This window comes from Myripristis murdjan, chromosome 21 (genome assembly GCF_902150065.1).
Source record: "Myripristis murdjan chromosome 21, fMyrMur1.1, whole genome shotgun sequence".
Classification (NCBI taxonomy): Eukaryota; Metazoa; Chordata; class Actinopteri; order Holocentriformes; family Holocentridae; genus Myripristis; species Myripristis murdjan.
Window position 1 is genome coordinate 24,262,266 of NC_044000.1, and position 26,981 is coordinate 24,289,246.

At 41.4% G+C, this 26,981-nt stretch overlaps 1 protein-coding gene across 1 annotated transcript in view; it reads right to left on the reverse strand.

Moving 5' to 3' along the window:
* neb (nebulin) overlaps positions 1-26,981 on the reverse strand; it is a 63,144-nt gene continuing 36,163 nt past the window's right edge. Inside the window, exons 91-140 of the mRNA XM_030080362.1 lie at positions 26,741-26,938; positions 26,427-26,531; positions 26,064-26,168; positions 25,851-25,958; positions 25,446-25,553; positions 25,226-25,333; positions 24,958-25,062; positions 24,736-24,840; positions 24,529-24,627; positions 24,307-24,411; positions 23,981-24,085; positions 23,748-23,852; positions 23,417-23,521; positions 22,874-22,978; positions 22,668-22,772; positions 22,358-22,462; positions 22,033-22,137; positions 20,902-21,006; positions 19,705-19,806; positions 19,438-19,545; positions 19,144-19,248; positions 18,899-19,003; positions 18,696-18,800; positions 18,493-18,597; positions 17,834-17,944; positions 17,609-17,719; positions 17,283-17,384; positions 16,573-16,677; positions 15,930-16,019; positions 14,613-14,726; positions 13,902-14,006; positions 13,153-13,257; positions 11,474-11,578; positions 10,537-10,647; positions 9,583-9,693; positions 8,491-8,604; positions 8,269-8,373; positions 7,983-8,087; positions 7,293-7,397; positions 6,530-6,622; positions 6,007-6,099; positions 5,207-5,299; positions 4,676-4,768; positions 3,329-3,421; positions 2,729-2,836; positions 2,100-2,286; positions 1,918-2,010; positions 1,561-1,701; positions 1,265-1,368; positions 1-936 (exon numbers count right to left, since the gene is read on the reverse strand). Coding sequence (XP_029936222.1) covers positions 763-936; positions 1,265-1,368; positions 1,561-1,701; positions 1,918-2,010; positions 2,100-2,286; positions 2,729-2,836; positions 3,329-3,421; positions 4,676-4,768; positions 5,207-5,299; positions 6,007-6,099; positions 6,530-6,622; positions 7,293-7,397; positions 7,983-8,087; positions 8,269-8,373; positions 8,491-8,604; positions 9,583-9,693; positions 10,537-10,647; positions 11,474-11,578; positions 13,153-13,257; positions 13,902-14,006; positions 14,613-14,726; positions 15,930-16,019; positions 16,573-16,677; positions 17,283-17,384; positions 17,609-17,719; positions 17,834-17,944; positions 18,493-18,597; positions 18,696-18,800; positions 18,899-19,003; positions 19,144-19,248; positions 19,438-19,545; positions 19,705-19,806; positions 20,902-21,006; positions 22,033-22,137; positions 22,358-22,462; positions 22,668-22,772; positions 22,874-22,978; positions 23,417-23,521; positions 23,748-23,852; positions 23,981-24,085; positions 24,307-24,411; positions 24,529-24,627; positions 24,736-24,840; positions 24,958-25,062; positions 25,226-25,333; positions 25,446-25,553; positions 25,851-25,958; positions 26,064-26,168; positions 26,427-26,531; positions 26,741-26,938 — 5,487 coding nt within the window. The 3' untranslated portion in view covers positions 1-762. The remainder of the gene's footprint in view (positions 937-1,264; positions 1,369-1,560; positions 1,702-1,917; positions 2,011-2,099; positions 2,287-2,728; positions 2,837-3,328; positions 3,422-4,675; positions 4,769-5,206; positions 5,300-6,006; positions 6,100-6,529; positions 6,623-7,292; positions 7,398-7,982; positions 8,088-8,268; positions 8,374-8,490; positions 8,605-9,582; positions 9,694-10,536; positions 10,648-11,473; positions 11,579-13,152; positions 13,258-13,901; positions 14,007-14,612; positions 14,727-15,929; positions 16,020-16,572; positions 16,678-17,282; positions 17,385-17,608; positions 17,720-17,833; positions 17,945-18,492; positions 18,598-18,695; positions 18,801-18,898; positions 19,004-19,143; positions 19,249-19,437; positions 19,546-19,704; positions 19,807-20,901; positions 21,007-22,032; positions 22,138-22,357; positions 22,463-22,667; positions 22,773-22,873; positions 22,979-23,416; positions 23,522-23,747; positions 23,853-23,980; positions 24,086-24,306; positions 24,412-24,528; positions 24,628-24,735; positions 24,841-24,957; positions 25,063-25,225; positions 25,334-25,445; positions 25,554-25,850; positions 25,959-26,063; positions 26,169-26,426; positions 26,532-26,740; positions 26,939-26,981) is intronic.

The window sequence follows — 26,981 nt, forward strand, 5'->3', positions numbered from 1 at the left end:
GACGATTGCAGGAGCTTGATGTGCTTTATTAGCTACTGATTAAAGGTGTAGGACTTCCCCTTCCCCCAGACCTAGCTAATCGGAAGAAACAAAACACACATTCTACTAGTGACCAGTCTTCAGTAAAGGAGGGAAGATCGCGGCTTGTCTCATAAAACTCTTCAAGACTGGTTTGATCATGGAGGAGGCAGATTATAGGTACCTCCTTCAGGTTTCGTTTTTTTTTTTTTTTTTTTAATATAATTTCAGTGCTGTTGTCGTCAGTGACAACCTTTTCTCTCCACAACTTTAACATTTGCATTACATAGATTGAACTGCATGAGCCCATCTTTTTTATGAAATTTTCTCTATAAATATGTTTCACATAAATATTACATAGGGTGTTTGTTTTTTGCAATTTACAACATAATGGGCTGACAACTTTGTGATACTGATCTTCCAAGACAGGTCTTAGAACAACTTCAACAGTCTATATAATAGAGTCTAGCATTCATAATAGGTTTGGTATGTATATTCAGAAATATTTATATGTATCTCACGTCTGTCAGGTGCTTATGTCACATCCACAGGGAACGGGGCAACAGCTAGCCTATATGAGGGGTGACAGAACCACTATGCACTATTTAAATACAATAACAGCTACAAGAATCTGAAACTAGATATTGCACTGAGCCAAAGATCCGGCCGCAGGACGAGGGCCAATCAGCTTGCCCTGTGGATGTGTCTCGCCCACTCCTGACGGATGATGGGCGGGCTTTGTCTTTAAATCGCCTCAACGTAGTTGGCAGGCAGCATACCGGTCTTGCCGGTACGCTGCACGGTGCCGTACATCCATCCCTCGTCGATGGACTGCACGTTAACGATGACATCACCATCCTTAAAGGAAACCTCATCACTGTCGGCTGCACCGTAGTCATACATGGCACGGACAGTTTTCTGAGGAGAAAGGACAGGTTAGAGATCAGAGGGTGGGGTCTGGTAGAACTCTTAAATCTGGCTGTAGAGACCACGTACAGTATTCTGGAAATCATAATCTACCTTGAAGGAGTCTGACAAATCTATCACGTCAAACAGCCCATGAGGCAGCTTGCATAACAGTAACTCAGTAACTGATTTTGACAAACCATTTCTAGTTTGAGACAGTATACGCAAATTTCAGTTCTGTGCATTGGCTGTGATTCCAGGGCTCGTGTAGTGATGTGTGTGTGTGTGTGTGTGTGTGTGTGTGTGTGTGTGTGTGTGTGTGTGTGTGTGTGGTACTAACTCCAGTGGTAGAGGGGTGTGAGGGGACGGAGGAGACGGTGGTCTGCTGGGTGGCCACTGATGATGACCTCTGCTGCAGCTCCACAGTCTTAGCATGCTGGTAGCCTGCAGACAGGAAGAAATGAACAGACCAACAGTGAAGGTAGCATCAATTCAGGATTTTTTTTTTTCATTCCAAGGGGGAAAGTCTGTGTGATATGCTGATATACCCACCGCAGTTAATACATAATTTGTAGTGTTTGGCATGTCAATCAGCTTTAATGATAAATATATGATGATGATGATGATGATGATTACCCAGAGACGGGGCCCCGAAGCCGTTGCTGTAGAGGGACATGTGGTGGTCAACGTCCTGGGACATCTCGGACTTCTCATCAGCCAGACCGCTCATGGCGCTGGTGGAGCGGGAGTGCTCCTTACTGCGACGCTGTGCTTGCACTGTGAGGAGGATGAGGACGAAGGTCAGGCAGCAGCTCCTCTTTCAGTTTCTGTTGTTGCATTTCATTGTTGTATTTTTGTCCCTTCTGTTTTTTATCCCTGTGCAACTAAACTGAACTAATGTCAGTTAAACCAAACCAAAGCTAGTATACTTAAGGATGTTTCATGAAGCCTATGAGCTGATGCTTTTGGGTTTGTTGTGGTATTTCAGCTCACCAGACATCATGTGCAGACTCCTGGACTGGATGTTGTCCTCAGCGGGGTCGTAGTCAAACACGGAGCCGGGGTTGGTGCGCCACACACGCAGATCTGAAGGCACAGAGTTTGTCATTAGATTGTTTGGCTACACGTGGATGGATATACGGTATTTGTGTGTGACTGTGTGTTTGTAACCGTACCGGTGATGGTCTCCTGATCGTGCTCGATGGCCCGTCGCCTCTCCATCTCCACCACGCGTCTCTGGATGCCGCGGTAGGAGATGTCGCTGAACTCCTGGGTGTTCTTCTTCACGCGCTCGGTCACAGGGTCGCTGATGGTCGGGGTGAAGCTTCCCTTGCTCTTCTCAAAGTCCTGGTGATATCTCACCTGGTGAAAGCAGCACATGTGAGTACAACCACAGTCTTTACATTAGAGGACCAGTCTGGACATTGAAACATAGGACTTTAAGGGGAATGACACCCATTTTGAGATTTGATGCACAGTACATGTGCTGCTGCTGTGCCCAAGACCGATAATTCAGTCTTTGTTCAAACAAAAAGCAAAAATGGAATATAAACTAATGAAAAAGGTAGTATTCAGCTAAATGAGGTCTATTTATCAGTGATATATTCAAGGGTTTTCTCGCTGATTGGGTGACATTCCCTTTTAATGTAGAATCACAAGACATTTTAGGAAGTATTATAGTACTCTTATAGTACTCTTACATGTTGTATTTCCCTTGGTGGTGAATATAATAAAGTGTCTAAACTACAAACAAAACTAAAGGTGTATAATCACAATATAAAAATAACAAAAAACAGGAGCTCACTCCAGAGATGATGCGCTGGGTCTCTCTGACGCGCCTCATCTCAGGTGTATCCAGAACGAAGGCGGCCTTGCCCTGCACCTGCTTGCGGAAACTGTCAGAGTACAGCACCTGGTGGACAGAGGGGACGGGACGGCAGAGCAGCAGGGACATACGGTGAGCATCTGAAACCTTTCAGCCTCCTGGCACACAGTAACCGTTAGCATCCACAGCACAAAAAGGACGTAACAGAGAGACTGAACAGTGGCAGAACAACACACAGGGCTGCTGACAGAAGGGGCTGGGTATTATTTGGATCTCAGACGAATGAATTAGCAGAGGGTAAAATTAAAACGGTAAAATATTATGTGGAAAATGATTGTGTTCCAATCCACAGTGGGACGAGGGCAGGGGAACAAGATGAGGTGGAGTAGTCTTGACAAAACAAGAGGTTAGCAGTGATAAAGTACACAAACACACCACAGCTGGTGGCTTTAAACACATTTAAAAGATTGTAATAGTTAATATGATTAACTACAGCCAGAGAACAACTGAGTTAGGAAAGGGTTAACGTGGGGCTCTACTTCTAAAGTAGAACATGTTCTTGGTTGGTTCTGAAGGTACCGAGCTAATGTGTTCTTGGTTCCTTTTGACTCGCTCCATCTCTGGAGTAAACACCACGGGAGTTCCCTTGGCTGAACTGTCCTTATACAACACCTACAGGACAGAAGCACAGCACCCCAGGGGGGCAGTCAGACATCCTGAATAAAACACAAATCTCACACCTATAGGACTCCTTTCACAGACTTGGATTGACCTGAATGCCGGCAATGCAGTCTTCTCAGGAAATTTCCCAGAAAACATCATTGCCTTTTAGCCCCAGGCTGGGATCTGCTTCCACCTGAAGTAATATTTTAGCCCTTTTCGACTACCAATAGTGACCCTTTTTAGACTTTTCAGAAGATGTGAAGCTTTTGTTTCCATTTCAACTGGATGAAGAACCAACCATAAAGGGTATGAAGAACATCGTAAACAGATTTAATAATTTCTAAAAGCAGAGTCAAGCTCCTGACAAATACTTTCTTTTCCTCAAATATCCATAATCCATTTGTTGTTTGATGCTGACTGTGTTGTACTGAAGACCTCTAATGATATCTCATGTTTACCAAACTGTTGTCATGTCTGCACTTGACTAATCAAGATCGCAGCACTGCTAGTTTCTGTGATGCTCAGATTTTAGTATCACCTCCAGAGGAGGGCCGAAATTAGGTTCCAGCAACAGTGTTGTAGCAATGGAAACAAATCTGGAACCTGTTACACAGGTTTCATGGAGCGGCACAACTCGTTAAGATCCTACAGTCGAAAAGGGCTACTTGTTGTTTTCATTGTTGGAATAAGTTTAATTAGTGTCTTAGAAATTGGTCCTATAGAGTGAGTCATCCTGGTAAAACCTGTAGAACAGCCAGGACCTCTGTTGTAAAAAAACAAACTTGAACATACACACTCTTCACACGTCAGCAGGAGATATAGCTTGTCATTCTGAAGGTAGAGGTGAACACTGTGAAGTGAGAATTAACTGAGCGGCACACAGCAGCTTTATGGGAGGAAAGCTGGGCTGTGGGTTAAGAAATACAGGGGTGAACTTTGGGGAGCATCACAGGCCAAAAAGGCGGGTTTGACTTGGCTTGAAGAGTAGATGGTATTAAGTTGAGAGATGATTGAAAGAGTAAAAGAGAAAGAAAAAAGAGAGAGCATGGATGGAGTTGTGGATGGATGAGGGTCAGACGGGGTATGATGGCAGGGCTGGAACTCAGGAAACTGCAGTCTGTGCCTTTGATGAGGGCAGATGAGATGAGTGAGAGATGATGGGGGCGTGAAGTGATGAAGGGCTTAGCAGATCAGGTGCTGTTGAGGGGCGCTAGCCACTCTCTACAGTTAGAAACACGCATTGGTTTGGTTCTGTTCCACTACCGAGCTGATGTTCCTCTGGGTTTGTCGGACCCGCTTCACCTCAGGCAGGTCCGGTATGGCTGTGCCTTGACCAAGAGAGTCCCTGTACTTTATCTACCCAGTGGATGGTTTGGGAACAATGTAGAGAAATGGAGGGAAGACAAAGAACAGACATCAGTAAGAGACAGCTGAGGAAGAGAGTACACACACACACACGGCATCGGACTCAAGTTACGACTGACATGGAACATACAGCGTTTTGTTTTTCTCAACCAAGCCCTTGAAATGAAGAGGTAATTTAGACAAAATGGATTTACTTGTGGCATATAACCATATAACTATGGTTATGTTAGAGGAACAGTGGGATTTACTTCATCACGGCATTAGTACTATGACCACATGATGGATTTGATGCGATGGAGATACAGTTACAATGACAGAGGCCATTTGAACTTCAAAAGACTTTGCAGGGGTGGCATGACTTTGTGGAGGGTGACAATGGAGTTGAAGGATGGAATGACTGCAAGGATACATGGTCACTCTGATGTGTACCGTGCTAATGTTGCGTTGATTGCGTTTAACTCTGTCAATCTCTGGAGTGTCTGACACAGCAGTGCCTTGTCCCAGTTCCCCTTTGTACTGAAGCTTTGAACGAGACAGCACAAAAACAGTCAAAGGAAGCGATAAAACACCCAAATGACGATCCAGTGTTTCCTCTGTATTCACGTTGCAGTGGTGTGCCACCACAACGGGAAAATGACCACCACAGCAAGAGAAAATGTGAAATTAAAATAAACATTTGAATTTAATCTTACCATTATCTAAAACTAAAATTAGTGTCTTCCAAATGTTTTAGAAATAATGGCTGAAAAATGAACCTCAACTTGAAACATAACTTAGACCCAGAAAACAGCAGATTGACCACAGCACCATGCTGCATAAATTTACAGAGGACACACTGTGATTATTTTTCATTTCAAAGGGAAGGAAATGCTGAAAAGCGGAAAAAAAGGAAAAAAAAAAAAAAAAAAGAATCAATCAAGGGAGAAAATAAAATCTTAAAACTTGTACCAGACAAGTCACAGATGGGGAAAAAAACACATGAAAACATTAAAACCAAAAAAAATCAACCAGGGCTGGTGAAGAGGAATGATTGCAGTTCTTAGTTAATGATGGAGGACAAAAACACTGCAACAAAAACACCTTTGAATATCTTTTGCATTATGGCTACAGGTCAGTAATGACTGAGGGCGCGTATGACAGGTCAGAGAGTAGAGGCGTTTTGGGGATCGGCTTTAGGTGTAGGTGGATGACGGGGAGTTACAGGGTCACTCGTGATACTGTGCCACTACCGAACTGATATTCTTCTGGGTTTGTTGGACCCGCTTCACCTCAGGGAGATCTGGTATGGCTGTGCCTTGACCCAGAGCGTCCTTGTACTTTATCTGCCCGTTCAATAAGTTACACAAGTACAGATTAAGACAGGGACAAAAAGAACGTATGGACTATGCATGATCACGAAAACAACTGCATGAACACTGAAGCAACTGTCAACAAGGATGATTTTCAGTGGTAGTTGGGTGCTTTACATCCACTCGCCGTTATGAAAATAGATGACACTTAATTTAGTTAATTAACTGAGGGCTTAGCTGCTATGAATTACTGAGCAAACTGAAACTCCTGATATTAGTTAAAAGGAGAAAAAGGGGAAATCCTTTAAAATGATGGGATCAAAATGGTTGTGATTTGAAGAGGGATTACATGTCAAGGTCAGGGCTGGTTTTATGGCTGGATAGGAATGTGTGGAGGGAAGACTGACTGAAGATGAGAGGAGGAGGAGGAGACAAAAGAAGGCAGGTTGACTCTACAGAGTACCGTGCTAATGTGCTGCTGGGTGAGTTTAACCCTCTCCATCTCTGGGGTCTTGGGTATGGCTGTTCCTCCTCCCAAGTCCTCTTTGTACTGAATCTTTACATTGGATGAGGAATGAAAGCAGCGACCAATGGTTAGCCTGAGTTTACCTCTTGGATAATCAGGTACGCAACATCGGCCTGTACAGTACTTGAAATGTGCTGATTTAGCTTCCCTGAAATAATAAGTTTACATACAGATTGTGGTGATTCTGTTGGCTGTGTTGCACCTCGTTAGCTAAATCAGACACACCTCAATAAAACACTGAGACAGACATACATATAAAATGAACATATAAAATAACTTTTTTTTTTTTGTCATTGTTCTCTGGACATTACGCAACATACATACACAGCATTGTGGTACAGTGAACAAAATACTTAACAGCACCCAAGCTCTGCACTAATAAATAATAAAGAAGTTAAAATGTTATGCTAGAAGAAAAAATTGGCCGGGTTTAGTTGCGTGAATTAAAATGCTGTCTATGTAGGTTAATATCTACCACATCAAGAAAATATCTGTTTGGTCCAAAGACAAAAAAAAAAAAAAAAAAAAAGGGCTGCATATCAGGGCTGGTTAACTTTAATTTGGAGAAGGCGAGAAAAGAAAGTAAATAAAGACAACAGAAAAAAAAATCAACCAAAAAAAAAAAGTCAAAAATAGTGTTATTAGAAAACGGTTAAGAAAAATGTTACAGAAAAAAAGATACTGATTATAGAGTAGATACCGAGCTGAAATTCTTTGTATTCTCTTTAACACGAAGCATTTCAGGGGTGTCCTTTACAGCAGACACTTTGCCCTTTATGTTTTTAAGGTCTGTCTGGTACTGAAGCTACAGAGGAGAAAAGCACAAGTGCAGTTAAAATGTTCAACAGACAGAGAAGTCAAAAAAAGAGGAGCAGAAAACAAAAAGTCACCAGAAAAAAATACTTGTTCAACCCTAAAAAAAAACACACACACACACACACACACACACACACACACACAAAAAAAACTTTGGTCTCTTTTTGGAATTACACTAAAATAATCTATTTTCAGTTTCATCATAATACATACTACATTGCCTCAAATTTGCCTCCAATGAGTACAAATTGAAATCGAACAGTGAAGTTACAGCTAGCTTCAATTAGTTTGGGCGACACCACATGAAAGACATTAAAAAAAAAAAAACAGTACAAAAGTATCGGAGTAAGTAAGAAAGTATTGAAGATAATACTTTGAACAGCAGACATGACAAACACAGAGCTATCAGGCACTGGCATGGGACGAAACCTTTGACCCTGTGAACCAAAAAAAAAAAAAAAAAAAAAAAAAACTTCTGGCTCCTACAAAGCACCCTAATGCCTCAGTCCTGAAAAAAGACAAGTTGGTGTAGTACTGACCAGCAATGACCGGCCATTTTTCATCGACTACTTACAGTGCTGAAGTTCTTCTGGTTCTCACGGACTCTCTGCATCTCGGGGGTGTCCAGGACTGGCACGTAGTGAGACATGGTCTTCTCAGCCTCCTCCTTGTACTTTTTCTGTTGGACAAAAGCATAAATAAAACACAGGAAAGTGTCAGTTATCCGGTATTTAATTCAGAGTGGAGATTTGATGTCTGCCCTGACATTGTTTTGAAAATGATACAGGCGGGGGAAAGGGGATGTTTTGGCGTGAGTGTCTGTAATGAGGTGTGGAGAGACTTTCAGTTCACTAATCTACCTGGCTGACGATGTTCCTCATCTGCTGGGCGTGGATGATGTCCGGAGTGTCGATGACAGTGGTGTAGCTGGCCCTGTCCATCTCAGCAGTCTGCTTGTACTTGGTCTGTGGAGTCGAAAACCGTCAGTCAGCAAAAAATTCTGGGATTACTGTGTACATAAGAAATCTTTCAGAAACTAACTGCTCTAGATTACATGTGCATTTTTAAAACTGCGGACAGACCTGACTGAGGATGTCAGTGGCGTTCCTGGCCCTCATGAAGTCTGGGGTGTCTGTAGCCAAAGCCAACATTCCCTTGCCCTTGATCTCCTGCTCCAGTGCCTTCTTGTACTCTCTCTGTAAATGGTTGTAAAATGTTACAGGAAAGTAACGGTGTTAATAAAGCCAAAAATGACTGGTAGATTACTGAAAGGATTTCTACAGGGCTGCAAAACCAAAACTCCTAAGGGAATGGTGAATGGACAAGATTAGCAGGAATTAAGGATGACTAAACACATGAAAAAACAGTTACTGGGCAGCAGAGTGTGTGAGGTTCCACTTAAAAATGAGAGACACAACAAGATTAGCTATTAACTGTGTGGTATGTTAAAGAATAAACCCACCATTTTTAACACAAACCCTTTATTCCCATCTTTTTCTATCATACCAATTGATTCTGAACAAAACAGATGTTTCATAGACACATCTGCATTCTCATGCTCTGAAAAAGACCTAGCCAGCTGAAACATTAATTTCACTTGACACTTTCTCCTCCACAAGGGAGCCTTATGCTGAATGATGTCAGCTCTTTTTTCTTCAGGTAAAATGGCTTCACCCTCACCCTCAATTATGTCTCATTACAGAGTAAGCATCTATAGGTTGAAAAATACACGTATTAGGTGCTTTCGAGTTGACTGCTGGAGCATCCCATCGGTAACATAAGACAAAACTGGAGAGCTGCTCACCCACGAGAGCAAGATGTAAGTAAATCTAGTGAAAAGGCATTCACAACTCTGTAATTAGAATCAATTAATATGAGGGAAAGTAAGAGGAAAGTAGAGTCACGGCTGAAAATGGTCAGAATACTTTCAGCTTAGAAATTTTACACTTCTGAAAAAGATCAGTGACCAAATACAGTTAAAAGAACAGCTACTGTATGGAACATTAGTGTTGTAATTAAGCATGAGGAAATATCAAACTCATCGGCTGACTTATTAGTATAATGATGATGTTTAGTGAGAGGGAGTCAGCACATGATGCATTAAGAGCAGGATGATGGGAAGCTACTTCGATGAGACGGCGAAGCCACTTCCATCCCACTGCAATCAGTCATACCTCACTCAGGATCTGAGTGGCATTCCTTGCTCTCAAAAGCTCCGGAGTTTCCTCCAGTACAGTTAGCCCTTTACCCTTCACCCCCTCCTCTAGATCCTTCCTGTACTCTTTCTACAGGGAGGAAGAACAGACAGACTGCAGAGACGGGCACACAGGCAGGCCAGGCCAAGGCATACAGACAGGAGTCAAAAGTCAGCTCAAAGTCACCAAACGTCCAAAAAAGCTCATTCGAGCCATGAGAGATATTTAAAATGTTCAAAAACGGACAAAAAATAAAACCATTATGGTTGCTCTAAACAGCGAGGATGAGGCAATCAAATTTTTATCGATACAGTGCAGACATTGGTGACTTTGGCAAGAATCCTGATAAAAGTCAAGATGAACCATATTTTATCAGATATAGCAGAGATAAAAACAGAACAATTCACGACAGCATGTTCATTTACTCAGGAAAACTTTGCTACCTCGTTCATATTATGTTCAGGCCAATTTGACACGAGATAGCAGAGACAGAGTTATTTACCACACAGCAAAACGGAGACCAACAACACCCGCATGCAAGATGGTTTTGAACACAAATGTGTTTGCAATGACCTACTGGATGGAGAGGTTGGATGTGAACTGGAAGGTCCAAGGTGTGAATGGATACAGATATACAGACAGACGCACGATACAGAAAACTATTCTATTCTGGTCACGCAATGGAGGGGGGAGGTGGGTGAGGCTTGTGTGTCATTAACAGTGTATTATGGTCATGAGCCATGCAAACTGACTAAAACTAAACTGGGTGGACTGAAGACTGAGGGAAAACACTCGTGGGATTAAACAAAAGGGAGTGGACGTAAAGAGGGGCAGTGGTTGTGGTGTGGTCTTAGTATGATTATAAAGCATGGGGGTGAGAGGGAGGAGGCTGTGGGGGTGGTGGTACGGGGTGGGGATTTGTCCTTTAGTTACCTCACTGGCTATTTTGGTGGCGTGTCTGACATGTATCATGGCAGGGGTGACCTCCAAGCCAGAGAGGTTCTTGCCCCTCATGTACTCCTCAAAGTCCTTCTTATAGTCTTTCTATTGGCCGCAAAGATAAGACAGGGGACAGACACAGCTCAGATAACCACATGCAACCAGTCCTCATTCACAATGCAGTTACCTTATCCTCTCTCCTCACAGTGATAACCACTGTAACTGTAACTCTGTAACTGCACTGTCTAAATGTGTGTGTGTGTGTGTGTGTGTGTGTGTGTGTGTGTGTGTGTGTGTGTGTGTGTGTGAAGTCATTTTGTTGTTAAAAGTGTTTCTATAAAAATGTAGCCCTGAACGTCTTTAACAAATGGTGGCAATTATACTTTACCTTCATCAGAGGAAGGGGACTAGTCCCTCTGTACTTACAGCATATAGCATCAGCAAACAATACAGACAACAATGTCATGGTTACACCTCATTTTACAATGCCTTCTTCCCAGTGTGAGGATTGTATAATTGTTTTTCTGGACAGAATTAGGCAAAGAGTACGGTGATGGAGGGAGTATCCACCTAGTGTTTTAAAAAGTCAAGAAAATGAAACTATTAAATTCAAGTTTATTAAATATAATCTTACTGTAAATGGCGTAGAAAGTATTGTTAGTATCAGTATTGAAAGTCCTGGTATTGTAAACTGGTATTGAAGGCAATGTAAAAACAGGATTTTTCCTAACTTCATAGAGAGAAGTCTGATATAAAATGATAGCTGGAGATCCATCAGGCTGAGGCATTCCCAAATATAACAAGATACAAGAGAGAAGAACAGATGCAGGCATCCAGGAGTCTTTGGAGATTCAGAGAGAGGCCTACGATGCAAAAGGTTAATGCAGTGGCAGCCATGTGCAAAAGCACAGGTGACAAAGTGAGTATTTACCTGGCTCTGCATGTGCTGAGCCTCCTTAGCAGTCACGTATGTGGGTGTCTCAAAGTCCATCATGGCCTTGCCCTTCTCCTTCTCGTACTTCTCCTTGTACTTCACCTGTAAGAGGCCACACCCGTCAAATATACCATCCACTTCAGCTGTGCATCGATACAGCTAAATATTGTGAAATTATTTTTCGCAAATCTGTATCAATTCTCCAGACCCTTGTATTGATATGTCTCATTTATGCAGTTAATTTTCATATAACATCTATATTTCAGTGCACTGTCTTGAGTGCATTGTCCTAATTCTGCTTTCATAAAAAAATAAATAAATAAATAAAAAAAATGCAAAATTAAGATTGTGAATCTCGTAAATCCAAATGGGGTTAATATAAGTGTGTCATGTTTTTTTTTAATGATATAACACAGTATAATAATCAACATTAATATTCAGGGAAGTCAATTAGCCAACATTTTGCTTGATGGGGGGAGGTAAGAGACCTGGATCCCAAATAAAGTTGAATGTCATAGAGCCTCGCAGGGGGCATCATTGGACTTGCTGCTTGCTGTACTCACCCCATGGCAAATGCAACCTTCTACCTATCAGGCTGAAATTTGCCATGGAGGCCAAATGTGAGGTTGTGTGTGAATGGACGTATGGATGCATGTACGTACATAGTCACAGGTATTGTGAATTTGCTCTTGTAGTGCTTTAAGTTTGTCATCTGATTTATCATATATTATGTTATATATCTTATTAGTGTATCCAGGGATTAAGCAGTGAATTATATTCTAAACTCTGTTTTGAGTAAATTAGGTTAGATTAGACAACTCTATACATTTTTAGGCCATTCTGTACAGTATTGCAATTTAAGGGTATACAATTTATATAATGACCCATGTATTATGAGGTCTTTGTCTATACTGTGCTAATGTCCACTGCTTTCAATAGACAGTTTAAAAAAGCTTTGCATGCATATATATACATACCTAATTCCTGAAAAGACAAATACATACATATACAGGTGAACATATGAACACATAAATATGAAAAGTAATCAAATTAATATAAATTAATTACTATGCTGAATACGGTCAAAATGTGGCTTAAATCAATGTAAATACGATAACAGCGCTACTAAGAGAATGAAAGCTGGCCAAGGTGTTTTCATTAAACCTTGAGTGTTTACTCCCTCTCGTGTGGGAACCAGCTCCACAGAAGTCAATTTTTGTACGTAGACAACTTCATGTTTTTCTCATTAAATAGGACACAACTTGGAAAGGGAAAACAACACCCTCCAGTAAAATAATTTACAGGTCAGCCAAAGCCTACTTAAGTAATATAAACACTAATTTCATTTTATGTAGTTCCTCTGCTTTATAGGTTTCAGTAGTATGGGAAAATACAGGTTTACTGGCTGCACTGTGTGAAAGAAGTCCCTTTGCTTCTCTAAAATGTATTATTTACTCCCCAAACTAGACTTTAAGGAACTGATAAAGGATTAATGTAATTCTTCCTATAACTACACAATTCAGGAAACAAAAAAAAAAAAAATGATAGGGATGTGAATAGAGATGTAGATATTGTGTACAGGTATGATTAAGGAGAGTGGTATACAGCTGAAAAAGTGAAACCCGCACTTATGTTGAGTTGTGGCGACGGCTGCTCCCAGGCGCTGTGTCACTTACGTTGCTCTGAAGTTCAGAGGCCTCCTTGTGATGGAGCTGCTCTGGTGTGTCAGGGATCATATGGTAGTGACCCTTACTCTCCTCAAATTTCTTCTTGTACCGGTACTAAGAGGGAATTCCCAGTCAAGTAAGACAGCTCAGTGCAGCAAAGAGACTCTGTAATGAGCTCAATACCATCCATGTCATAACACAAAGAGTCTTATATGAAAGAAATCAAAGAGTTACAGAAAGCCTCCAGAGCTGTGAAAATAGCTGTTGAGTGACGTCAATAAAGATGACAGTCTCGAAAAACAATGATTAATCAAATTAATGTAAAATCAATGGAGAGGCATGGAGTTTTGTGTTATGTGTTTATCAATCAAAAAGGAAAAAGGAAAAAAAATCAATGCTAGTATGAGAACTTAAGGAGAAAATAAAATGATTCATGGATGGAAAAAAGATATGAAGGGAAAAAAGGTTATAGAGGGTGGTAGTACAGGAAGGTCAAAGGTGAGAAGGGTAAGGATCACCACCAGATGAGGTCACAGAATAAAGTATGTATGGATGAAGGCTGCAAGGTTTAGTGCACAGAGCCATGAGATGGTGAAGGCTCTATAGCATGTTGAGGAACAGATGATTGTTACTGTGGCATGTGGGGTGATGGGACAAAACCACTGAGGTCAGGCTCATTTCAGTTAACCACAGAGGGCTCATTGAAAGTGAGCTGACTCCCAGCAGCGTGAGCAGGTTAAAGGGAGATGACGTCTTACATCGCTGGACAGCTTGCTGGTGCTCAGGTTGTGCTGCATGGACAGAGACTCGGCCATGTCTGTCACAGGCTTGTGGAGCTTCTTCAGGTCACCTTTGTATTTCACCTATGGATGATGTTAGAGCATGAGAACACAATTAAACAGTAATAATATCCTACAGTGTAAGATGCTTGTCTTTAAAACAATAATTTACTCAATAAATGGTCAGAAGATGAAACAAGACTATTTTGTTAGTCTTAATCCATGTCTTAGACACTGATTGGCCTCTTGGTCATTAAAATAAGATAAGACTGCCCCTTTGGTGTAGGGAAAATTTAGATGCCACAGTCGTGAAAGATAGTAGAAAAGTAATTATATAAATTTAGTATGGTAGGTAATAAATAAATACATTAACTCTATAATTCAAGTATAGTAGTGATATATAATATGGATAAATAATAATACTAATAATAATAGTGAATAATAGGGTATACTATTGGTACTACTATTGCCACTACAACTAATAGTACTAATAATAAGGTATTCAATTACTAATACTGTAACTACTACTACTGCTGCATATAATGACAATACTACTACTACTACCACTACTACTATTACCACCACTACTAATAATAATGATAGGTATATTGGATATATATTATTAGATATATTAGATACATTCCATATTCTACTCATAAGAATGATCCTGTAGTTAATGTGGGCACCCACCTCACTAGCCAGTGTATTGGCATCCTTCAAAGTCTTGTAAATCTTACTCTCCTTCAGGTCATACTTTGGCCTCTTTCCTTTCATTTCTTTGTCAAACTTCTCCTTGTACTTCACCTGTTGGGGCAGGATATAGACTTGTATTAGCAAAAGATGAATTGACGGACAGGCTAGCGATTTAGATTACATGAGTGGAGAAGTATTTAAAGGATAACATAAGGCTTACTTAGACTGTATAAAAAGGGATGATACACTGACAGCTTTGGATGTGAGGGTACGCAGTGTGCCTCAACACAAATTTAATTTGAATCCCTTGTTATACAGACAGAGCCGTAGCCAAACCATGGATTATCTTGGTGTGATTACTTCATTCATGCATACTCTTTGTTTTCATTGATTTCAATCACAGTGCAAATTCTTCCGAGAAGGTAACTGAGATTATACCATTGAGTTGGACTGGAACAATCTAACTCTATGGTCAAACACAACATGGACTTCATATATAACACAGTATATATGGTAGAGGACAAGAGGACAAGCAGTAGGACTGTGATCCCATTTCATCCCAGGGCCAGACTGACGAGCTGCAGAGCAACCAGCTACAGAGAGAGGGTCAGACAAGACAACATCTTCAAACAATGTCTGAGAGGAAGGCACATGTAAATCCAGCAGTAACTATCACTTAACTGGTCACATTCTCCTTTTACAAAGCCTACTCTGCCTCCTAGTGTTCATAATCAAATGTGAAAGAGCTCAGAGTTGTTGACTGCTGGATGTACACGGACCTTTTAGGAACAATTTCAGATGCAGTAGCTTATTTATGAAATTCATGACACCATGTAGTCGGGGAGAGAGATATCATTCCAGTCAAAGCATTCGGAGAGAGAGACATGATGACTGAGTGATTCAGGAGAAAAGCAAGGAAAAATATATATTTTACATTAATCCACAAGATGCTAATGCAAGCAACGCACTAATGCAATGCTTGTCTATGCTTGGCAATGAGGCAGAGCTTGTCAGGGGGGACAAAAAAAAAAAGCTGCAGACATGAACACAATGCAAAGCTGCACAAAAAAAGTTCAAAATATCAAATTTTGAAGATCTGAACAGGGTAAAAAAAAAAAAAAACAAAACAAAAAAAAACGCACACACACAGGAAAAAATCTTGTGTTCTGTGGAAAAGGTAGGCGAGCCCAGCTGTGCTATCATAAATCAGTCAGTCAACAGATAGAAAAAAAAGGGAGACAGAGAGACAAGAGAGACAGACATGTAGTTGCAGCCCATTGGTCTCACAGGGTGTCAGGGCATTAACCTCCTTACATTACTAGTCAGGGCACTCATTTTCTTAATGTGGCGCATCTGCAGGGTGTCATACGAAGCTGCTCCATGGAGGGAGGGCTTGGCCTCCACCTACAAAGCGCAGTGAGATGGAGGGATGAGAAGACTCAGACTAGGACAGCATGGGGGGAAGGAGGAAAGGAAGGTTAAGTGGAATGAGGGAAGGAGCATTGTAGGGGGTAAGGTTAGGAATGGGATGAAGAGGGGAGGTGCATAATGTGGTAATATGGGCAGTTAAACATGTAAATATTTTTATGGGCTCACAATGACAGAATAAGACATGTACAGTAATGCAGGATGGCAGGAGAAGCGCTAAAAAAAGAGCTGCTGGAGCCATAGTTAGGGCTATAAGATTATTGCTAAGCATCTATGACAGCATTACTAGCCTGCAAATATGAGCTCTAGAAAGATGATGACTCCTAGAAAACTGATCATCGCTTTCACTGTACAAATATCATCTTGGCTGTAAAATAAATAAAAATAGATAAAAATTAAAATGGATAAAAGGGACAAGATAAATGTACAGTGCAAAGGGTGCAAATACCAAAAAAAAAAAGTGTGAAAGCATTGGGGCTTGCCCAGAGCAGGGCTCCATGTGACAGATGGATGCCATGGTTGGACGTACCTGGCTGGTCAGCTTGGACACCTCAGTGGCCAGAGTGATGTCTGGGCGGTTGGCCAGAGAGCCTCCACGGCTGGCCTCCTGGCGGGCCTTCTCACGGTAGCCAACCTGACAAAGAGGAGACCAGACAAACATTAGTGGACCACATTCAAACTATCGCGATGGTTATTTGATTTTAACCGTTAAGATTCAAGTTTTTTTGGCAACAGCTTTTAGAAGCATAATCTTGTATTTTTGCACTGCACTTCCCAGTTTCATAATGGGATACATGCCACACTCTATACACAACATAATATGGTGGTATTGCATTCCAAAAGTGGTCTGTGGCATCTTTTTGCCTTGGATTTTCTGTTGGTGAAGGTTGAATTTGTCGCTCAGGAGATGGAGCAGGTGTCTAGGCTCCTGGTTTGATCCCCAGCATGTTCTTGAGCAAGACACTGAAACCCTATCTGTGCTTGACAGGCAGCTTGGCACCTTGCATGGTAGCATCTGCCATGTGTGTGAATGTGTGTGTGTGTGTGTGAATGGGTGAGAGACTTGACAAATTTAAATTTTTTTACATGACAGTATTGCAAATCATTATCACAATGCTTGTTGGAAGGGATGAGTTCCTCTAAGTTAAAGGCAACTAACAGAGAGTGTCTCTCAGTCTAATGTTACAAACACCTCTATAGGCAAAAGGAGCAATGAAAATAAAATAATTATCTGGTTACCTCACTGATAAGTTTGGCAGCCTGAGTGGCCTTCTTGATGTCAGGGCGGTCAGCTACAGAAGTGTAGTGCAGACTGGCCTTGGCATCCTTCTTGTAGGCAAACTACAGGGTTGGAGAGGGTGGCACATGATGAATACTTAACAAAAAAGAGACGAGTAAATGATGACAGAAATGAGATTATACTAAAAAAGCCCAAAGGTTTTTGTGGCAACAACACATATAGTGACAAGCAAAAATTACATGCAACATCTCAGTGGGGAGATCACATGTTAAGTAAACCTCACATAATTACTAATCTTTTTGCCACAACTTTTCAGATGACTTACGCTGCTCTGACTCTTGGCCACATCCATGGCATGCTGAACGTCAGGTGGAACTATCATCTTGTTGTACTTGGACTTGCCCTTCTCCTTCTCAAACTCCGCTTTGTACAATTTCTGCAATGGGGGAGAAATGAGTGTCAAAGCCACCAGCACAAAAATAGCCACAAGTTGTGAGAGTCCAAGCTCAGTATTTCATTTAACGTTTTATGTCAAACACTTGTACCGTACCCCGCTGACGAGCTTGTTGACCTGCTTGCTGTGGGCAGTGTCACGGGTCTGGGGCAGTGTTGTGAATGAGCCGGACTGCATGTCCTTCTTGCTGGCCTCCTTGTATTTGCTCTGAGAATGAATAACACAGTTACAGTTATAAAACTACTTCTTTCCTTCATTCAAATAGAGTCTTTAGCTCAGTAGGCTTCATTAATGGTGATTTTCACATTCACATATGTATAAAGCAATTTTCTGTTCAAAAATATCATCTTATTCAAAACATGACAATGGTCTGTTGTAAAGTCCACTAGTAGAAACACTAATGGTGTTGAGTCAATTGATTGATTAGTTGATCAATAGAAAATTACTGCATTATAGTTGATTGTTTTCACCATGTATCAAGAAGAAATCTCAAACCCAAGCTGATGTGAGTTTTAATAAGTTCACTGAGATGCTAACTTTTGCTTACTTTGCTCTGTTCACATAACTATAAAATTTATACTTTGGGGTTTTTGGATGCTCATCAGACTCAGGAGGATATCTGAAGACATTGCTTTGGCCTATGCTAACTTACAATGAACATTTGTCATGATTTTGCCACTTTATTAAGACTGAAAAACACTAGATAACTTGACATGAAAATAGCAGTGGTAGGGTTCTCACTGAATGGTTCTTACCTCGGACACCAGGGTGCGCACTGACTTGGCATGGAGGATTTGAGGAGTGTCCAGGACAGGCACGTAGTGGCCCTTTTCCTTCTCATATTTCTCCTTATATTTCACCTAGAGGGCAGGAAGGAGCAGAATATGAAAAATATCTCAAGCTGTCCGATACAGTTCCCCATAACAGAGTTGGAAATGAACAAATGAGCGAAACTTACATCACTGGCCATCTCAGCGTTCTTCATAGCCAGCACGGTGAGCTTGTCATCAACCACAGGTATTACACAGCCCTTCAGCATCTCCTTGTCATACTTGTACTCAACCTGTGGGCAAAGCAATGGAATACATATTAGACAACACAGATGAGTGGCATGTTATCAAAAATTAAAACCAGTTACCGAGAGCACAAGTGTCAACTCACATCACTCTGCTGGAGGCTGTTCTTTGCAGCGTTAACAAAGTCAGGCCTGTCTGCCGTCCAGATCCACTTGTTTTTGGTTGCTTCATACTTCTTCTTGTAGTCGAGCTAAAAGTGAAGAGTGAGGTTGAGAAATTTCCATTTGTTCACTCACTTTTTCAAATCTGAGTCAAGTAGTGTCCTTATTTGTTTGTATACACATCTGTTTATTAACTCATTCATTGCCTCATGCAGCAGAAGATGCTTACGTTGCTGATGTTCCTGTAAGCCTCTTTGGCAGCACGGATCTCGTGAGCCTCGGGGTCCATGTTGATCTGGGCCTTGCTCCTCTCATACACCTCCTTGTATTTGAGCTGAAAGGCAGATAATAAACACACAATCAAACTCCATCCACCCCAATAAAAAGGTCATTTTTTCAAGCATTTTTCAAGACAAAGCCATGGCTGCATTTGCTACTAAAATATGAATTTAGTTCATATCTTCTCCTTCATGCTTCTGTTAAACTGCTTTTGGAAAGGGTGCTGATTGTGCGAGGGACTTACATTGCTGGTGATCTCCTTGACCTTCTTCATGTGCTGCTGATAAGGAGTGTCGTATGGCAGGGTGTATCCCTTAGCCTTGTTCTTGTTGTACTCCATCTTGTAGATAATCTGTAGAGCATTTATAATAACACAGTCAATGCACCGTTCAATTAAAATAAATCAGAAAAATAAAGACATCATCTTCTGTTCGATTTTATTGGTGCGACTGCTTACTGTTAGAAATGTAGTGCAGTTTTACATGAAATAAACAAAACAAATGAAACTCACATCGCTGATCTTCTTGCTGCGTTTGTGGGCCTCGTACTCAGGGGTCTCCAAGATGGAGGTGAACTTGTCCTTGGCACGCTCATACTGCTCCCTGTACTTCCACTGAAGAAGTAGAGCGGTACGTGAAAAGACAAAAGTTAGTCTCATTCACAGTTTCTCTTTTATTTTCCATTTTATTTTATCTTAACTTAATCTTAATCAATCTTAATTCTTAAATTACAGGACTAAAATAATAATAAAAAAAAAAAAAAACGCATTAACATTACTAATAGTGTATAATTACATCATAATGTCCACTCACTATAAAAATAAATAACAAGTATTATGTGATAAATGAAATGGTGCCGTGCACAGGTTTATAAAACATGCTTCACAAAACATGCATCAACAACGAGGGAGTTATTTTGAGAATTAAGACAAAGACACATGTTACCAATATTCAGTCATGGCACATTCTGCAGTGTCCATGTGGCTCACGCTGACCGGCGGTCCACCTTATGTGAGCCTGATACGCACATTCAGTAAAGAGGTTTTTGCTCTTAAGAGAATACAGAGACAGCGAGTAACTTGTGTGTGTTCTGCTGTTCATTACAGAGTGTATCTTACTGCCAAACTCTCTCCAACTACACTGACAATCTGGTCAACAAGTGAAGTATAAAATGGCTGCAACTAATACAGTCTAATAAAATTATCAATGGATTTTTACATGTCTGTATTTATAACAGTAGGGCTAATTAGGGTATTCAGACTACAAAGCTGTGCTATATATTCCTGTATATTTCTATATATTTCTGCATTGCTGTGTGTATTTGATTGGTGGACAGCAACTCCACAGCATGTCTGCATTAATGATGGGTTAATCATCAAGAAGGGTGGATTTCAGTGCAGGGGATGAGGGAATGTCAGATCCAGATTAGCGCATGAAAGAGAAGGGTGGGATGTGTGGTAGTGGGAGAATCCACATCTTGAGTTAAAGTTGGGATTGAATGGGGGAGATGGTAGATAGGGTGTGAAATGTCCTCAAGTCCTGTCCAGAAACATCAGCAAGGATTTGGGTAACGCGGTGATTTGGCTGAGAATAATTTTGCCTCACAACTTTCATGTTTGAAAGTGTCAGGGTTTGTAAGGCTGCCTTGAAAGTCTGTTTGTGGACAGGGCTCAGAGGTTCAACAGGTAAACTGCTGCCAGGTGGTTTACCTTACTGCCCATACTGGTCTGATAAATGGCTGTGAGGATGTCTGGGCGGAGCAGCTCAGTGCAGCCACCCCTTAGCAGATCCTTCGCTTGGGCTTTATACTTTTTCTGTTCACGAGTACACACACAACAACATACACACACAGCATGCCAGAGGTGAAGCTGCATGTCAGAAAAACAGTGAAAACACTGGGAAGACTGCTGGAGATGGGCTCCGGAGATCTAAGTGAGACTGAAGATGGACTTAATCTGTGCCCTCAGTGTGAAAGAAACCTGTCAGTTTTATTGATATATGGACAGGTTTATACTTTAGAAAATAAATCACAAGACAAAATAATGATTAGATCAGCTCTGATGGCACAGATTAAGGACAGTCCTGCTCACTCAATATAGCGTTTCACTGATGGCTATTTGAGTGGCACTGTTTATGATACCTGTGAGAGAGAGAGAGCATAGAGAACAAGAAACAATGAGAGAGGTTGTTTGTGCTGGACAAATAACGTCATAGCCATGCGACGGTGACCTCCAGCAGGTCTGCTGGTGACCTCATGCACCAGGATCAGAGGCCTGGACGACTGGACCACAGGAAGCAGCGGAGGAGGCAGGCCAGCTGTTCAACCCAATCAGGGCTTTTACCTGGCTCATCTTCCTGTTTTCTCTGGCCAGCTGGTACCTAGGATCATCTGTAGTAATGGTGAATTTATCCTTGGTCTTCTCATAGTTGGCTTTATAGACCCTCTGCTCAGAATGTCAAAAGGGAGTTAAACACAAATGTCCGGAAAAAAAGGTGTGCGCTATGACATGATAAGAGTTCAAGGGGACAAAGGCTGAAGCTGTGCAATACAAAAAACAGTTAAAGAGGGAAATCAAACAAGAAATTTCAGTAATCAGTATTATAATTACACGAGGAAAGAGGAGGCCACAGATATTACAAGCTATCAAGTAAAACAATTCATTGTCTTTTACCTCCAAAACTGAGAATCCAACTGAGATGCACAGAGACAGAAAGAGCAATCATAATGATGAAGGTATCTAGTTTACCAAAGCGATACAAGCTATCAGTTATAATGGGTACATTTGCATTACAACTATCAATTTCTCAGTTATTTAATTTGGCTAAACGAGGTGACTCACATCATTGATGAGGATGGAGGCGTTCTTGGTAGCCTGGAAGAACGGAGTGTCGCAGGTATACCTGAAGTTGCCTCTGTTCTTCTCATAGGAGGCTTTGTACAGCCTCTGTTACCAAGAAAAGAAAAAAGCTCTCAGAAAATAAAGAAATATACATCACGCTATTAGAGATTTATGTTTAGAAGCACAATTATAATATGAAGTGTTATGACTGAATACAGCAGGTGTATGGTACTTTTAATTCTGACAAATACGCATAGGATCAATATTATTATATCATATTATTGACATAAAAAATGGTAGACAGTGAATAAAATAAATCCCTTACCTCACTGTACAGAGCCCTGTTCCTGTCAGCCATCACCAAATCAGGTGTGTCCCACACAAAGCAGCCAATACCCCTCAGCCAATCCAGGTCCTCCTTGTACTTGACCTAAAACAGGTGAAAAGGGTATTTTTTCCACAGATGTTACAGTGTGCCGATGATACATGTCCTCCCATCTAGTGTGGGTAAATATTTTGAAAATGGGTGTTTGTGTGCAATAATTATAAAAGTGAAGCTTCAGCCCACTGAAAAAGTTCTTCAGCACATTCTCAAGTACCATTCAAAAGCAAAATATCAAGTTGACGTTACTCACATTGCTGACGTTGTCGCTGACGATCCTGCTGAAGAAGAACTCAGGGCGGTCAGGGATGGACTTCCACGTACCCAGGGAGTTGATGTACTTCTCTCTGTATTTGACCTGAGGCAGAGGGAGTTTGAACAGATCAAATCACCCTCATCATTGTTTTTATTGTTATCGTTTCTCCAGAGAGGAACATTTCATTCATTTCAAATGCTGACCTCGCTGATGTCGTCCGTGACCTTGCGATGGTAGATGATGTCCAGCGCGTCCTTCACTGTGCGGTAATGTCCCTTGGAGAGCTCGAAGGTCTCTTTGTAGCGCAGCTGAAGACACGAACAACATCAGCGTCAGATCACAGTCAGACAGAGTTATTGTTGTGCAACCAGTTGAAAATGCTGATAGCCGACAGAATGCACCAATATTCTATTCAATATTAAATGAATAAATAAAAAACAAGGATGCTGCATACTTTGAATAGCGGCTCTTTACTGCCGACTTAGGTAGGTTTTATTGCAAATTTCACACCGTGCTCTGTCAAGGCTGTTTGAATACAATCATACTATTATCTTAACCAAATTGATGGGGGGTAACACCGACTAGCCAATACCTAATTTATACTTTAAGGCCAATATAGCAAATTTTATCAGCAAAAAGTATTATATTATAAATAATAATAATGATGATGATGATTTCTTTGACAGCAGTGGTTCAAGATGCTGAGATTCATGTCATTGCTCCTTACGGAAGTTTTGCATACTCACATCGCTGGACTGGAGGTAGGACTTCTTGGCACGGATGAGGATGGGTGTATCAGCGATGGCGGTGTATCTGTGCTTCATCTTCTCATACTGTTCTTTGTATTTGTTCTAGGGGAAGACACAAAGTAATGCAGTATGTTGTAAATTCTTTCAGAGGACAATTCTGCCATTTCAAACGTCATTTTGCAAAATCAAAACGTCTGGGCTTCTACATCCACACTGCTAAACATGTGGGCTGACAGAGTTAAGAGGTTATGAGAGAGAGGTAGCCACCTGATAAAAGGCACAGATTCAGTCACAGAGGAAAGATGAAGAAGACACGAGGAAGACTTACATCACTGAAGACCACCTTCATTGACCTAGCATGGCCCATGCCGGGAGTTTCAACCTCTGGGGTGAAGTGGGCTCTCTCCTTAGCAGCCAGATCTGTGTACTGGTACTGTAGAGAAAAGAGAACATACACACTTGCGTTCATTTACCAGGTAAATAGCATGAATATAAATAAAAATGTAAATGCACTGATGGAATGGCTTAATAACAGGAGCGGTGATGGCCCATCTGACTTGCCTTATTCATAAGCTGCTGTGCCCATTTGACTCTCTTGATATCCACAGAGTCCAGCGTGCTGGTGACCTTAGCCATTTCTTCTTTGCTCTGTGCTTTGTAGATCAGCTGAGGGGAGAGAGCAGAACAGCACAGGTCATGTCAAAAGCTGAATCAAACCTGTCATAATATATTTATTTGCAGACAGAATATATACTTTTCAAGGGCATAAACCTTAGAAAAGTGTCTGACATCGCTAATGAACAGTCTAAATTTACTGTTTTTTATGCAGACCTGATCACATAGGCTTGTTTGTATGAACTGATAAAGTGTTTAGTGAAATGTCTCACATTGCTCATGTGGGTCTTGAGCTCAGTCACACGCTTGTACTCTGGTGTGTCCAGGACGACAGAGAAGTTGGCATGGTTCTTCTTTGCTTCCACTGGATAGTTGACCTGTAAAATAAAAAAGGGGCAATACAAATGAACATCAGTGCATTGCACTGCCATAGAGCTGTTGGGTACAGCACTGTAAATAAAGGATGATGATATCAGCAAAACAGAGGCACATACCCTGAACTTAGTGATGTTGCGGACGTGGACCATTTCAGGGGTGTCATACAAGAAGCAGCCAAGGCCTCTCAGCCACTGCAGATCCTCTTTGTATCGGAGCTAAAGACACAAAATAACATTGAAATACAACAGCGTCAAAGTAAATTTTCAAGAAACTTTTTTTTTTTTTTTTTTTAAATCTGAAAATGATGTCTCTTTCCGACTTACATCACTGGTGATCTCATTGACGTGGCTGCAGTGCATCAGCTCGGGTGTAATGGGCATGGAGATCAGCTGGCCTCTGGTGTTGTAGTACTTCTCTTTGTAGCACAACTAGGATCACATGGGATCATAAAAATTGCGTGAATCGGAAAATATCAACTAAAGCACTTGACAGTAATACGTAGAGAGATGTATGAGACAAGAGCTGCATAAAAAATGGTTGCATACGTCACTGAGATTCTCCTGGTTCATCTTGACTTGTTTGATATCAGGGGTGTCGTAGGTTGTGTGGATCTTGTCCTTCTGCTTCTCATACAGCTGACGATACAGACGCTGGGGAAGGGAGGTTGGTGACATATGAGATCACTTATTTCAGTGAGAGTGTCATAATGTGACAACTTCCTGCTGGGTTGCTTGTACAGCTAGGTGTGGAGATTGCTGGAAATTTTGTTCTGTAATGAAATGGGACGACGGTAATAGCGGTTTATAATCTTACCTCGTTGATGATCTGGTTGGCCTTCCTGGCATTGACGAAGTTGACACCCTCTGGATGAAGGGTGTAGGACTTGGCCTTCATCATCTCGTAGGCTTCCTTGTACTTCACCTACACAAATAAAACGACAGAAAAGTGGGATTCAATAGAATCAAAACCTGGCCCAAGGATAAAAAAACTGGTTGACTGGACTGTACTAAAGATAAGGCAGTGGAAGACGTACGTTGCTGGTGACAATGCTGTTGTTCTTAGCCTGTTTGATAAGAGGGGTGTCATGTGGCAGGCTGTATCCGGTTGGCATGAAGCTCTTGTTGGCCTCCTTGTAAAGGTTCTGAGAGGGGGAAAGCAACAGGATGAGATCAGACAGATGAGGATGAATAAGATATATAGAAACACATAAAACATGGAAAAAAATAGGCCCTAATCCTGGAAGGTTGAAGGGAAGTACTAGTAAATATGAAGGAAAGTAAACCCACATATGAGATAAAGTGTAACATTTGTACAGTAAAATAGGGGTTCATTCAGTTTCACTTAAGTTATGAAATTGAGCAATGTCTTTTCAGTACAAACATAAGCATGGAAAAGATACTCAAACGTGGATACTGTGCAGTAAGAAATATGATCTTACCTCACTCTGGATGTGGTTGGCCAGGCGCACCCTCTCTGTGTCGATGGTGACAGCAGGGGCTGTGTTGGTGCCCTTGACATTGGTGTTGTAATCATAGCGGTAGTGCAGCTGGAAAAGACCAAAGAGGCAGCATAATAGAAATGTGAGAAATCAAGACTTTTGGCTTGATTGAAGAGCACCACAATGGTTAAATAAATATAAAGTGGCACGTACATCGCTCAGGTTTTGGGCGTTCTGCTTGGAAGTCTCGTAAACTGGTGTGTCCGTCACAACTGTGTAGTCCTTGAAGCTCTCAACACCCTTGGCTCTGTACTTTTTCTGGAATACACGGAGGGAAACACAACCATGACCACATCAACATCACTTCTGAACTCACACTAGGTACTGTAAAGAATTTAAGTATTTGAAAGAGCTACTGGAGGAAAGGGGAGTGAGAAAAGTAAGAGTAGCACAATACACCAGAGGGGGAACAAGAAATATGGACTTGAACAAGGGTAAAAGAAAAAAAACAAAACAAACAACTGGAGAGAGAGAAATAGAGGAGTACATGAAACTGGATGTATTGACTGGCCTAACCTCACTCTGCAGGTCACCAGCATGCTTGACACGGAGGATCTCTGGTGTGTCCCAGGCATAGCAACCCATACCCTTCAGCCAGTTAAGATCATCCTTGTAGAAGATCTGAGGAGGGTACACATAATGAAACACACGATCAAAAAATGAGTGTATAGTTACATCAGTTACATCACAAATTATATAACCATTATATGACCATCTGAGCCTAAAATTCTGAATGTGATTGGAGATAGCGTGCTTTCCTGACCGGCAAACCAGTTTGCAGCAAAGCAGGCGTAAAGCACGCTATATCAAGAAAAAAGATGGACACTCACGTCACTGAGCTGCTCGTTGACTTTGCGCGCCTGGACATACACCTGCATGTCGGGCAGGCAGATCCACTGGTGCAGATACTTGCGATAGTTGATCCCACTAACGGTAGACTGAGTGTTGCGGGCGGACAGGATCTCCAGCATGTCCGGAGGGATGTGGTTCTTGGCCTTGGTCTTCTCATAGTTCTCCCTGTACAGACGCTACAGGAGGGGCAACAACAAGGTTTCAGTTCTAACATTTTGT